Raw genomic sequence first — 13,635 nt, 5'->3', positions numbered from 1 at the left:
ACTTGGTCGGACAAATTTAGCGTCTGTTTGACTTTTTCTGTTTTCAAATAACGCTAGCTTATAAGATATTTGGGCGATACAAATAAAATAAATTTGGATAAGTCGTAAAATCCTCAGAATAAAGTTATTCTCATAGTATTATAGATGAGAATAAACTCTTACGCCTAAGAACGTTATAATAAACACAATTTCGCAATTGAGGAGATCCATTAAATAACAAATGCAATTTAAAAAATTACACGTAAATTTAACTGCAAGTTTGTTCACACAGTAAGTCATTAAAAGAAACATGCTGCTGCATCATCCTTGCACCATTTCCTGTTGTCTTCTTCGTCTTTTCCCCCAGTAGTAACATCCGATTGCTGATCACGACTCATGTGATGCGAAAAAAAGAGTTTCCGTTGCAGTTTTCCCAAATAAACTATTTTTGATTTTGCCGAAAAACCACCTCATGTTAGTGCAAAAACCTTTTATTGAATAATGTTTTTTCAAAATTGCAGGGCTTCCCATTAAGCAAATGTATTTTCGAAATTCCAATTTGTGCAATTTTTAGGTGAATAGAAACGCAAGTACTATTGTTGTCTAGGATGCTCAGCTTTGTCTACACGCATTTTCTTGATTTTTTTTCCTCAAGACTCCTTCTCTGCACAATAATCTGCAGATGTTCCAGAGTAGTCTCCAGAACAGAACCAGCTGTTTAGCCTTTTTATGTCACTGGATCTGATCATTTTGAACTGGTTCAGGGATTGTTGTTGCTTAATGGGTCTCATAAAAGTTGAGTTTCAGCTGATCTGGAGTTTGTTTCTGTGAGCAGTACAGAAGTATGTCCAGGCTAGCTGATCAAGGACCAAAGTAAAATTTTCTACATGGTGCAGTGAGAGGTGAGGAAGGAGGAAAAAGGGATAAAATGATGAACTAGGTAGGATGAAAATGGATCAAATCTAGAAGATGCAGCGTAATGCTTTAGTTTGTATTTTTGATTTTTCAGGGACCTACCATGCATGCACTTTACACCCAGGAGTCAACAGGCTGAGGTTTAACATCACAAGCGTCCACCAGACTGACTGCAGGCCTGTTACTCCTGATATAGTGTTTCCTATTTGTGTCATTCTGTCGCCACGGGGAGGAGGAGTTAGGAAAAACAAAAAGCAAAAAAAAACAAAAAAAAACAGGAAAACAAAGAGGTCAGTACATTTTATATAAAGGCTTAAAAACAGACATGCACCGCATCCAAGGATAAGAGAAGCCAGAGTTAGTTTCCTGCCACAAGAAGAGCTGTGGAAAGAAGAAATCAGAAAACGGCAAAACAAAACATACAAAACAGATAGAAGCTGAATTCAAAGCAGGCAGAGGATCAAGTCAAAGAACAAATTGCTTCTATGTAAAGAAATTTTACGCCACAGCAATCACAAAAAAAACTTTGCAACATCTTGGAGAAACTGGTTTAAGCTTTTGGAGGAATATAGTTTCCTACTAACTGTAAAACAAAATATGTCTATATATACTGACTATATATACATAGTCAGTGATGCAGATGGAGCTGTTTGGACACAATAACAAGGAGAATGTTTGCAGGAGTCAAGGTGAAGCTCACCACTACACCAACTGTTGAGCATGGCAGTGTGGGTATCATGCTAAGGAGCTCCCCGCCCACCACACATCAAAACTGCTATTAGAATTGATAAAGCAGGCGGATATATTTATTAAAAGTCTGGTCTGGGCCATAAAACCAACCAGTTTCAATCCAATCTATTATTTTTCATAAGACAAGATGTCAAACATGGCAGAGTTATGCCAGACGCTTGTTGTATGTCTACAAAAATGCCTGATTTCTTTGGTGACTATTTGAAAAGGAGCATTAAAGCACAAACTAAAGTGCACATATTCCAGTATTTAGAAGCTTTTGTGAACAAGCTTGATCCTGTGTGGATTATTGGACATTACCACAGATATTGGTTGTACAATCATTCCATCCTGCAATCAGTTTGAATGCATCATTAAAACCTAAGATTGATTAGGTGACATAGTTGCAAAAGATCAATAGGACAACTGGAGAGCCAGTGAGACCCTCAGTTATTTACACCCTCGCTGCCAGCCAACTTCTCTCTGCTCTCCTCTGTAGGTGAGCTACTGCTTTTGACTTCTTAGTCGTTTTTATTTATAATCCGTTCTCGACCCATACACCAATGTTTTCACAGTTTTTCACCCTCATATAAAAACTCACAGTTCTGGGGCAACTGCACTACCATTCGTTTTGCTTTAAGGCTATTTTTAGCTCTCAGTTGAGTTTCAGTAAAGTATGCACCTGTGAAATCACTGGGGTTTTTTTTTTGCTGAAGAAGCCTCTAGTTTCTCACCACTCTAGTCTCGGAGTCCGTGAGAAGACAGACGCAGCTTGATATGTTGCAGTGAGGTTTTGAACAATCTATGTAAACATCACATCTTACTAATAATCAAATCCAAAGACCGCTGTGGTGGAAGTAAATAGTCTTGCAGCAGAGCCAATGTCAGATAAGTCATCTGAGGTCAGGCAGAATGGAAAAGGATGCACTTTCTTTCTAAACCTCAAAAAACATATAAATTAATATCAATAAGCTGTCACTAGACTATATATATCTTATTTTTTTAGTAAACACGTGCAACTAACTTCTAATATGACTCAGAATGACCTAAAACCCTCCCTCAGAAGTAAATATAGGAACCTTAATTTATGTATGAAGATGAACTGATGCAGGCAGACTTTTCATTTTCCCACAAGGCCAATCTCATCCATCACACACTTAACTAGATGAAAACTAAACAGCCAAAAAGTGCTTGAAAGTCATCCGACATGTCGGCCGTCCTCCGCGGCCATAATCTTCTCGCTCTGCCCGACAATAAACAAGCTCCGGCTGCATAATCAGCAGACGACCTCTCAACAGTTCGCCGGCGCGCTCATTTCTGTAACAAGGCTCGTCTCCAGGAAAGCGTGCTTGTTGGCGGTTCTTTTAATCAGCCCCAGATTAATTGCTTTATGGACTCCAAAAGCTTACGGGCAATTAACTGGTGTCTCAAAGATCTGAGGGCGTCCGCAGCGCTGAGCAACGTTAACCGAGGATGACGACTTTCCAGCCTGTTTGAAGAGTCGATAGAATTAAGAGCTTCTAATGAGGACCACCGCAGAAAGACGGGAGAGACACACGGGCAGAGGACAAGGAATGATATTTCCACGTGACATCATTGTTGGAGATGAGAGGAGGCTTGTGCGTACCTTTAATGGTTCCCGTTCTGTCAGGTCCGCCGACCCGTCATCTGTTTTGTATTTGCAGTCCTTGTCCCTCTGGTCAATGGTGGAGTAGCCGTCTGATGAGATCAGAGAACCGTGGTCAGCTCATTCCTCTGATTGGTGTCATTTGTTTAAAGATTTCCAAGACACAGAGACAAAGCTTTTTCCTGTACTTACTGGAAAGGTTTTCCAACATAAACAAGAAGATTACACATGCGTCCGCACTCACAGTTTGAGGTAATAGACCCTGAACACAAAATGGATGGTATGTCTGTGTTCGGAAAACACTCGGGCTATTTCGGGTCAAATTCTAATCAATTTTCCATAGCTGGATTTTGGCATTCTAGTCAATAGTTTGTCAAATTGTTTTACACCAGTCATTTTTACATTTTTACTAACAGAGTGCACACCGGTTGTTTATGGAAAATCCATTTCTAGAGACAGATTGAGGAATCACCTGTTGACTTGAGTCGGATGCCTTTCAGCTTTATCAGCCCTCACCAGGGACCAAAGTCGGAATGGCGAAAAATCTGATCTTTTTTATGATCCGCTAACACGACAAAACCAGGTGCCACAAAATGGATGTACTAACCACGGAGGACTTCCATCTGGAAGTCGTTACTGAGCATAGAGGACTCAAAGTTGCATATTTTTTAAGGATTAGTGAAGTGCTTACAACAGAGGAAGAACATAGACGTTCGAGACGATTTAATGAGAAATTGTGTTTTATGCAACATACCAAGACGTGTCTGTAGTTCATTAAGGGTTAAAGCAACGGAGCGCAATAGTTTCAGCAGTTAAGAACACTAAACAAAGTAACCTCTGTTTGTTATGGAACATGCAGATTCAGAAATGTTAGCAACCTTTAGGTAGTCACAGAGTGAAGGTAAGGAGTTGTATTTTCTAAAGGAATACACAGAGACTGCTGTTGTCCTCGTACTAGCTAACCGATTGCTATAATCAGATGCTAAAGACAGTTAAAAAACAAAGATGTTTATGATGAAAGAGAGACTGTTTTGGTTAATGCATCTCCCCACCCTGTCTGTCATATGGCTTACTTTGGAGTCCTGAAATGCTAGATGTGTGTGGGAGAGCACAGCTGAAACACTCGTTAAGTTTTATCACATTCCATGCAAAACACAAAGTTTATGAAACAGGAGGACTATTTTTCGTAGAACTGTAATAAAGAAAGATATCGTAATACTGTGGCAGATTTCCCAAAACTTTTTCCAACTGTGACTGCAACATATGTAAAACACAACAAACAGATTCCTTTCCTAAACTCATCAAAGCGTGTTGTTCTTGAGGACTTAAAAGTACTGCAGTATCAAGTATCGGACAACGAATCGATACCGGAAATATCGGATGCTGGAGAAAAATTAGTAGAAAGATAGTTCCCTTTTTGTCTGACGGCTACCATATAACCTGGCTCTTACCTACACCCAGCTTCTCTAAAAGTGTCTTATCACCAGTTGCACAATGTACATGGTGATGTGACACCTCTCAGACAAACGGTGCCTGAAAACAATACGTGCCATTTGGAGCAAAGATGTAAACAAACAGAGCAGCAGAGGCAAAATGCTGGAGCTTTCCAGGGTGATGATGTTTGGCCACAAACCAAAGAATGCAAACGGAGAGTGTGAAGAGACGAATGTCACCGAATTAATGCAAAGAGAAAAACAGCAAGCTGCCAAAATGTGGGATGGTAATCTGTTGCTTTGCTACTGGCATTTCAGTCAAAAAGATGTTTTGTTTTTTTTATTTACAGCCAGGGCTGCCTGCTAACTGAGCTAAAGTAAATTACTCCCATAGCATTTTGGCTCCTACAATATTCAGCATAGCACAGATTTAAAACACGATTCTTACAAGACTTTTTTAATCTTTCTTAAAAATACCGTTTTACTATGTGATTGAATTTGTAATTGTGGTTAAGCACAAACTATTTTTTTTGGAGAGCGAATAAGATTTTCTGATAATAGCTGAAAGAAAAGTCCAGTTTTGGCCTTAAAATTTACGTACATTCTTCTGGAGAACATTTCCAATTCTTTCCACTAAAACCAACCTGAAGCCACCTTTCCCCCCCACACACAAGTTTGTATTTCTACCCATATAAAGACTTTGTATTGACTTCCATTCATTTTAGTAATTGCTTTTACACGTAACCCCACCCCAACCAATACTAGTCTATACCTATCCCCAACCTTAACCAAAACCTCATTTCCACCTTACCTTTTAACCCAAACCTCTGACCCCTAAATCTGAACAAGATCGTCCACAGTACCAAAACGTGATATTGGTCCCCATAATGTTCGTCGGTCTTCAGAAGGTTAGTAAATATGCCAGAAATTATCCAAAATAGGATAGCCAGACAACTACACACACACACGCAGACAGACCTTGGTTCTTCTCCATCAGTGGCAGAGTGGTGTCATCATAACCTGGTTTGCCGTTCTTGGTGGCTTTAGGTGTGGCCGTCACAGTGGGCTGAGTAAAAGAGACGAAGCAAGCAATGTCACGCTGCTTTTTAAACAAATTTATGCAGATTTTAGCTTTGGAGGACGTACTAGTAATTATTCTATAAATTGACGAAAGCATGTAAAGTGCTAAAAATTTAATGTTCTTCTAAATAACTCTTTAGGTTTAGGATCTTGGCTGCTAAGATTGCAATCAGGTCTTGGCATCAAGGATAGTGACAGCCAACTCCATTAATGCCGAGCGTTAGAGATCCATCAGAGTCAGTCACAGATCACAATCCCAGTTTGATTTCCCCAGATCGGCTCTGATCAGTGACTGGCAGATAAAACACTGGAAGTTTAAAGTTTTTTGCCTACTGATTTGCTGGATCCAAGCTAAGAACTTTGCTGATAAAAGTCACTTCCATCTACTTTTACTGTGTGCAAGTATAAATCATATAAAGCTCTTTAAGTTCAGTCCATTTGCAATTTAAAGGTTAGGGACGTACACCATGTGATCTCTTCATTTCTTTTAGATTCAAAACCACTACTGCTATCTAAGAAGTACATATTTTTTTCTTTCTGTTTTTAAGTATCCATTGCCCACATATATTTTGACTGATTTGAAAAGTAGGGCAACTCTATTTTCTGTCATAAATATATATGTCATTGAAGTACTGAATGATGTATAATGTATATGTATATAAATTCACGTTAACCCATGTTAGATTAAGTTTTGCTACTTAATCGCTAAATTTCTTCCAGTGCAGAGCGGGAAGTAAAACTTGCGCTAAAGTAAAGTTGGGTACCTGGAAGTGGCTCTTGTTCCAACCGTCCTTAGTCAAAGCGTTCCTCAGCTCCTTGTAGCTCCACACCGTCTGCAGGACGTGCGACGCTGCCTTTGTTTCGCGAGCCGATTGGCTGAGGGCACGACAAATAAAAGCGGTGGATAAATGAGGAATTTACAAGAGCAAGAAAGCCAATCGAAACTCCCCCTCCCCTGACGGTGACAGTTGCTGTGATGGATCTGTGTGGCTGCGATCAATCTCTTTATTCAAAAGGCTCTGCCTCCACGCCTGGCTTCAGGCTCTGCCTTTGTTTTTAATTCATAACCAGATGAGGGCACGTTTCCTTTCATTAGTTACCTCTGAGCCACCGGTATTAATTAAAAAGTGGCTTGGAGGGTGGCTCGCATCAAAGAAAGCTAACCTCAGGAGGCCGAACAGAAACTCAGGCTTTTTTGTTCCGTGACAGAACAATGTGTATTCGCGGTGGTTAGCAGCTGCCAATACGATCAATACGTCCTAACACAATATTAGGTCTTTGAACAGGGCTGGTAAAAGAAGAAGGTATCGTGGGGTAGGTCAGTCCTCTAAGTGTTTAGAACCAGCCTGAAATCTGCAGATTCAAAGCTCCACCGCCGAGAACATTGCCTCCAGAGGTAAAAGCCTATTAAATCATTTGTGGTAGGTAGAAATGTGTGCAGGCTCACACTATTCACAGTGTGAAAGGCAAAGTCTTACTATTAGAGATACGTTATGTTATACTCCATGAATGCTAATGAGAAGCTCATGATGCAACCAGTTTTCAATGCCTGACTAGAATTATCACGCGTATGACGTCTCTTTTAATCACAAACTAATACATGATTGGCTTAAATAAACACACTCTCTGAGAGTCTGGTTCAGTGTGATTGTTAGTGCCTTGCACAATACAAACACATCAAATCTTTTCAAGTATTCACGTCCGGTTTCTAGTGTAAATATCTTGGTGCACTTGAAATAAGACAAAAATAACTTTCAAGGAATTGTTTTGCAAGATACAGAAGGCTGTTTTAAGCCAATAATACTTTAATATGGATTAAAAGAAACAGTACTAGTTCCACTTGTAGCAAGACATTTTTCCCATGCCATAAGTGAAAACATCTGCCAGTGGAGCTAGTAATTTTTCATCATTATTAAGGGGTTATTGGCTAAAAATAAACTCCTATATTTTTCTTAAAAGTTACTTTTAAGTTGGTTTTGTCTTATTTTCAACTGCTATTTGCACTAGAAACTTGACAACAAATACTAGGTAAGAATTTGTACTCTTACATTTGGTCACGCATATCAGTGGATAATTATGAAGTGGACAAAAAACAATTCCTGGTTTTGACATTTTTTTTTACAGAAATAAAAAAGTGAGAAAAGTGCATTGAGCTCCATCTACACCAACACAATAAAGTTAGGGTTGGCACTTTAACACATTCATTTGATAATTAATCCCACAGGCTTTAACATGTCAAAACATTTTATGCAATTTAAACCTTTTTTCCCCCCCAACATAGGAAAGTTCCAAGCGGAACCTTTGGCATGTTTCTGGTACGTTTGTAAATCTGACGCAAAAGCGACATCTGCAAACAACAGCGATGGAGGACAAAGACTCTTGTCTTGGCCCACTGGGGGTTAATTTTCACGTCAAAGAAATGATCTGATGGAATGATGGGAAAGGCCATCGATGTGTGCAAGTCATGCTAAAAGGAGTTAGGCTATAACCAAAGTTATTCAAACATAAAACAGCATCTTGAGCCACATTAATGTGTTAGAACGATCCCACAGTCCAGACTTAAATCAAACTAAGAAACTATGGAATAAGAATGAGTGATTAAGACTAAGCCATTTCGTATATAACAAATTCTTTGTCTCTGTATATATCTATATAAAGCCAAATACACTTTGAGGCACAATTGCTAGCCTTTTGTAGAAGTACTTCTACAAAGTATTGTCCTATAAACAGCTGCTATATACCACTTTTCAATGTTCTTACACTTCTCCACTGCTTTGTGCTGATCGGTTCCCAGCTTAGTATTTCGTAAATCTTCACCTGGTCCTGTTGATGGCGACCAGCTTCTCGATGGCCTGGGCCTGGATGAGGGAGCGAGCGTTTTCCGAGCTGTCCGTCACAATCTCGTGAATCGTATTGAGGATGGCGACCACGGTGTCCTCCTCCAGGTTCTTGGCTGGTCGCTGCTGGCCGCTGGGCAGGTTGCTGACGAGGTCCCGCATAGCGTAATTTCCTGTGAGGTGAAGGGGTTTTTGAAGCGAAACAGTGAAGTCGAATTAATTCCAAAACATGATTAAATCTTAAGGTGTGTCCAGCGTAGTCTTTCAATCTTGACATTAAGGAGAATACGCCCATACGGTCTCAATGCACCTGACACAACAAATCCTCCATACCTATCAGATCCTTGTTGCGCCGGTCGATGGAAAGGTTGCGTAGAGCGATGGCCACAGCTCGGACCACCTTGTCAGAGTCGGAGCGCAGCAGCTCCACCAGGATGGGGAGACCTTTCTCCTTCCGCACTGTGGCTCGGATGTAGTTGGACCACTGGAAGACATTGGGGGAGTAATCTTTAGCGTTCTCACACACAAACACAGCACATCACTCACTCTGCAGCTGCCAGTTTGGCTTCTCCTTCTGCTCAACTCGTCACACAGCGGGGCTCTGAACGAACACGCGCTTTAATTTGTCTGAATTTAAACATCACTGGATTTTACTTCTTCTTGTTTTTTGTAGCATGAAACATTAACTCTGACATAAAAGGGGTCTTTGCTACCCCAAGAGATGCAATTAGGCAGAGAATGGGAACGCCTGAGCCACCAGGTGGCAGTAGTGAGCTGTGGAAAACGTGAGGGAAAAGGAAGGGGAAAAAAAATTAAAAAATCAGGGAATGAGTGTGGTTGAAAATCTCTGATATTCTCTCGAGGGTCAGGATGTGTTTGTTAACAACAATGTGTCAGAGACTCCAACCTGCTATGGCGAAGAAGAAAAAAAAAAACAGCTATTATTGTGGTTAATTCAACAGGAAGCCAACTTTAACCTTAACTGCAAGTCAATACTGAATTAACTCAAATCTGAGCACATTCCACAGGAACTTAAAGTTAAAATCTGCTGAAAAGATTCACGCTGGCGCTGACACCCCGGCGGGCTGAGTGCGACCTGTCTGCTGAGGCGCGCAGGTGACCGCACTCGCCTGAGGTGCTTAGCGTAACGTTTGACAGCCAGCCTTTCCACGCTGATAATTTACTGCAGCCTCTGTCTCAGCGGCTCCACAACCGCTCTGATTGGAGTGACTAACCTGACTGCTGCTGGAGAGCCACTCTTCTCATCCAGCGCAGAAAGCCCTGCGCTGGATGAGAAGAGTGAGTGTGGGCTACGGCTGTTTTCTAATCGCGTCACTTCAACCAGATGGGAGGTCCTGAGGTAGATTGCACCGTTTTTTTTATGTTTTCCTTTTCATGGACTGGGCCTGCAAAATAGGACTGTATGGTTTATTATTTATCATGATAAATTTGTTATGATAATCCTGGTAAGAATTTTGATTTATTGTTGTCACTATAAATTCCACTTAGCAATAACCTCAACCAAAACTGTTCATATTGTTGGGATTGTTAGTTTTAGTATTTTATCCACAGTTTGTTCAATGATAGTATGGATGAATATCAATAAATTTGAAAAAAATGATTAAATACTGTGTGAAGGTTAGTGATACAAATCACACTCGTTTGTGGCTGTTGTGTTAAAGAAGCGCACTATAAATGGGTGTGTTTCTCAGGAGCAGTATTTGTGTTTGTGGGGCTATTATTGCTTTGCAATGCAGTCACAGCCATACAGTTACCTTAGAGAGAAGTAGTAAATAGTTTTTTAATCGTTACTTTAATCATCATCACAACAGTACCACAAATATTGTGATAAAACTTTAACTTCATATCACCTACGCCTGGTGCAAAACTAGTTAATTTCACTACAATTAGCTTTAGTGGGCAATAAGTACAATTTAATTTTTCCACTTTGATAAAAACTTCACAAAAATCCAAAGTTCCTGCACGTTGTTTATGTCAAGATTTCAAAAAAAAAAAGTTCAGTTCTTTTAAGTTCTTGAAAGCATCAATACAGTGAAGCCTCGTTATAACGCGGTTCACCTTTCACGGCCTCGCTGGTTTGCAGATTTTTTTATGCAGTTTTTTTTCCCCCCACTGTGCATTGTGTTCTGCGTCCTGATTGGCTAAACAGTCTCCGTGCTTCTTCTCTACCTGTGTACAAATAACGTTACGGTAATTTAAATATACGTAATACAGCTTGGCAAATTTTGACAAATGTTTTTGCCCAGAAGAAAAAAAGGGCGACAACAACAACTACTGATAATAACTATGTTCTTCTCTCGAAAAAACACACCTGCACCACAGGCTTCAGAAGAAAAAGCCACTAGAGAGCGGAGTCAGGCCGCAGCGTCACAGTCAGAGGAACAGTGAAATACGAGAGTCACAATTTGTCCTACTGTACGTATTGATGATTAAAATGATAATTTCACTGTAGTTATTTGTAAGAAAGCGTTCTATTTGTTTAAAAAATGCTTAGGCCTGAAAACAGGTTTTGTTCTTTGGTTTCAATGTAGAGTATTTAATTATGCTGTATAATAATTGTAAAAAAATAAAGGTAACTACTTCACGGATTTCGCCTATCAACACAACCCCGGCGAAAAACGAGGGTTCATTGTATAAAGGTTCTCTCTTAATTTATGGCAGATATTTATACAAAGTCAAGCTTCAGATATGACATCTCAAAAGAGCACAGGAAGGAGAAATTTGAATACCTTGTTTTGGTTTCTGATAGTTATCTAGTCCAGGAAAATACTTCAGTCATATTCCATTGTTTTCCAGACTGTGCAGGAACCCTGGGAATTTATTTTTCTTTGATCAAAGTCCATTGACTTTGCTTGTCCTTAAAGCCAGTCTCCTAGCTGTCTACCAGTCACCTTTATGGTAAACGCACATCCAGTTTAGCATTTAGCTCAACTCTGTTGCTGCTTCTAGTGCTCTATCGTCCCTGTCCTCCGCTAAAGCGCAGTGGGATGCCATTTACCCTTAATTGGTGCTTCCAGCTGTAAAAGTTTCGCCACCGAAAGGCCACGACCAACATCAAAGTTTGCAGAAAGTGTGCAATTAAGCAAAAAGTCAGTTTGAACATGGCGTCTTGCCTTTGTACCACTCCCACCCCTCCAACCCGAGGACTTACAGTCCACTGTCCAGCGCTGAGGTTCTGCAGAGCCCCTGCAGCCGCCTCCAGGGTATTGTAGTTCTGGCTCTCCGTCAGCAGAGAAAGGTAGAGCCTCACCACTTCGGGCTGGTACAGCAGCTCGAAGCCTGTAGGGGAACACAGAGGGACAAACTGGTAGGAACCGCTGGGAGGGCAAACGAGGCAGATGGACTTTGTGGAGGAGCCAGCAAACGTATTACAAAAGTTATCTCGGAGTCCTTCTGCTCAACGAGAGAAAAGACGCTCGTGGTTGCAATAATGCACAACACCTGCAAATGGCTGAAAATTTGGGTCGAAACGTTTTGTTTTCAGTAAAAGCTTCAAAATACAAACGTGAAGAGAATCTCTTAGCAGAAAATGGCTGAAAAGAATTCTTTCCTTTCAGAAAGAATAGTCGAAAATGTTCCACTTTGCAACACAAGAGCAGCAAAGCCGAAAACACTCGAGCATTACAGGAGAACACAAGGACAGATTATTGATCCAACTTTCAAGTTTGAACCCGAGTATTTGAGAGGGAGTTTTATCTCACTAACACACAAGACATCCAGCCACAGTCGATCATTATTCCTCTCTCTGATGGAAACCTAATTACATTTATCAGCTATTAGACAGAGCAGGCGAAGAAAGGGAGGGAGGCAGAGGCTTCTAATAAAAACTGAAATCAAATTCATCCATCAAAGGGCTTCCTTTTTTTTTTTTTTTTACTTCAAACAAATAGGCTCATCAGTGTTTCACAAAGAACCAGAGCAATACAAAGCTGTACAATTATATATAGCTGACAACTGAACAACATGGCCTTAAACTGTTCCAAGTTTCTTGAAGGAAGCAGAGACAAACCCATACGATGAGGTGGTAAAAGGAATTGGACAAATTTGAGCTCAGAAACCTAAAATTTCAACCATGGACGCATCATACCTAAGTACAACCAGGTTGCGCTAACTGCAACACTCTTTGGTGTGGAAGATGCTACTATTGAAAGAAGACTAGTTAGCCATTGGAAATTAGCTGTCACCTCTGGAAATTAAACTGTACATTTTTGGAACAACAAAGCTAAACTTTGGCGGTTGCTGGTGGTTAAGTTCCCTTGCCATTTTGTACCTTTGCCTTTTTAGTTGAAAAAGTCAGTACGAAGTGAAGCAAATAGGATTACAATCGGTGTATGCCTTGGGAACAAGTAGACCAAGGGCTAAATTCAGCAGATACATTGCAAGCTAAAGGTATTACAGCAAAGTTACATTTTTTTCCCTTTCACAATATCAACCTCTGGCTGTTGCAGAAAATGCCACATATAGAAACTTTAGCAACTACACCGGACCCCCGGTTTTTACATTCGCCTGTGAATAGCGAAAATCTGAAAATACTTAAGACGCTTTCTAAAAATGGCCATCACTGCCTATTTTTTTTTTTTTGTTCAAACACCAACTACAGTATGTCATAATATGTATTGCCATGGACAGAGGAAACCGTTTTAGCACACAGAGACTGTGAGCCAATAATGCTAACCTTGCTAACGGTGCTAATCATGCTAATTGCAAATTCTGCTGAGAATTAATTTGTGTCACTTGTAAATCTTTTTTAATTTGTTGTAGATTATTAATTAAAAATATATCAATAATTAACGACAGCTCAGGTCAGAGAAGCTAGAAAAATCAACTGCCACCACAATCTCAGGATGGGTTAGCTTTGCAATAACAAACATTTGAAAATCAGACAAAAAACAAAAATCCTAAAAAAAAAAGCCCTGATTTTGATAACTTATCTAGGGGGGGGGAATCTTTGTGTTTTTTTATTATTCATAAGATACAAGGAAAACAAAATATATTACTCATATCTTACTTTACA

General features: G+C 40.1%; 1 protein-coding gene across 9 annotated transcripts in view; it reads right to left on the bottom strand.

Moving 5' to 3' along the window:
• The window catches only part of arvcfb (ARVCF delta catenin family member b), a 270,673-nt gene that overhangs the window by 4,669 nt on the left and 252,369 nt on the right, over positions 1-13,635 (bottom strand). For 8 of the 9 annotated variants that reach the window (XM_032578548.1, XM_032578551.1, XM_032578546.1 and 5 more), the window contains 7 exons: positions 11,773-11,900; positions 8,934-9,084; positions 8,581-8,773; positions 6,528-6,639; positions 5,662-5,749; positions 3,251-3,342; positions 997-1,110 (listed from right to left, as the gene is read on the bottom strand). In XM_032578548.1, coding sequence (XP_032434439.1) covers positions 1,009-1,110; positions 3,251-3,342; positions 5,662-5,749; positions 6,528-6,639; positions 8,581-8,773; positions 8,934-9,084; positions 11,773-11,900 — 866 coding nt within the window. In that variant the 3' untranslated portion in view covers positions 997-1,008. The remainder of the gene's footprint in view (positions 1-996; positions 1,111-3,250; positions 3,343-5,661; positions 5,750-6,527; positions 6,640-8,580; positions 8,774-8,933; positions 9,085-11,772; positions 11,901-13,635) is intronic. The other variant, XM_032578552.1, reaches the window with a different exon arrangement.

This window comes from Xiphophorus hellerii, chromosome 12 (assembly GCF_003331165.1).
Source record: "Xiphophorus hellerii strain 12219 chromosome 12, Xiphophorus_hellerii-4.1, whole genome shotgun sequence".
Lineage (NCBI taxonomy): Eukaryota > Metazoa > Chordata > Actinopteri > Cyprinodontiformes > Poeciliidae > Xiphophorus > Xiphophorus hellerii.
The sequence above is the reverse complement of the archived record's forward strand: the minus strand, read 5'-3'. Positions and strand labels throughout refer to the sequence as shown.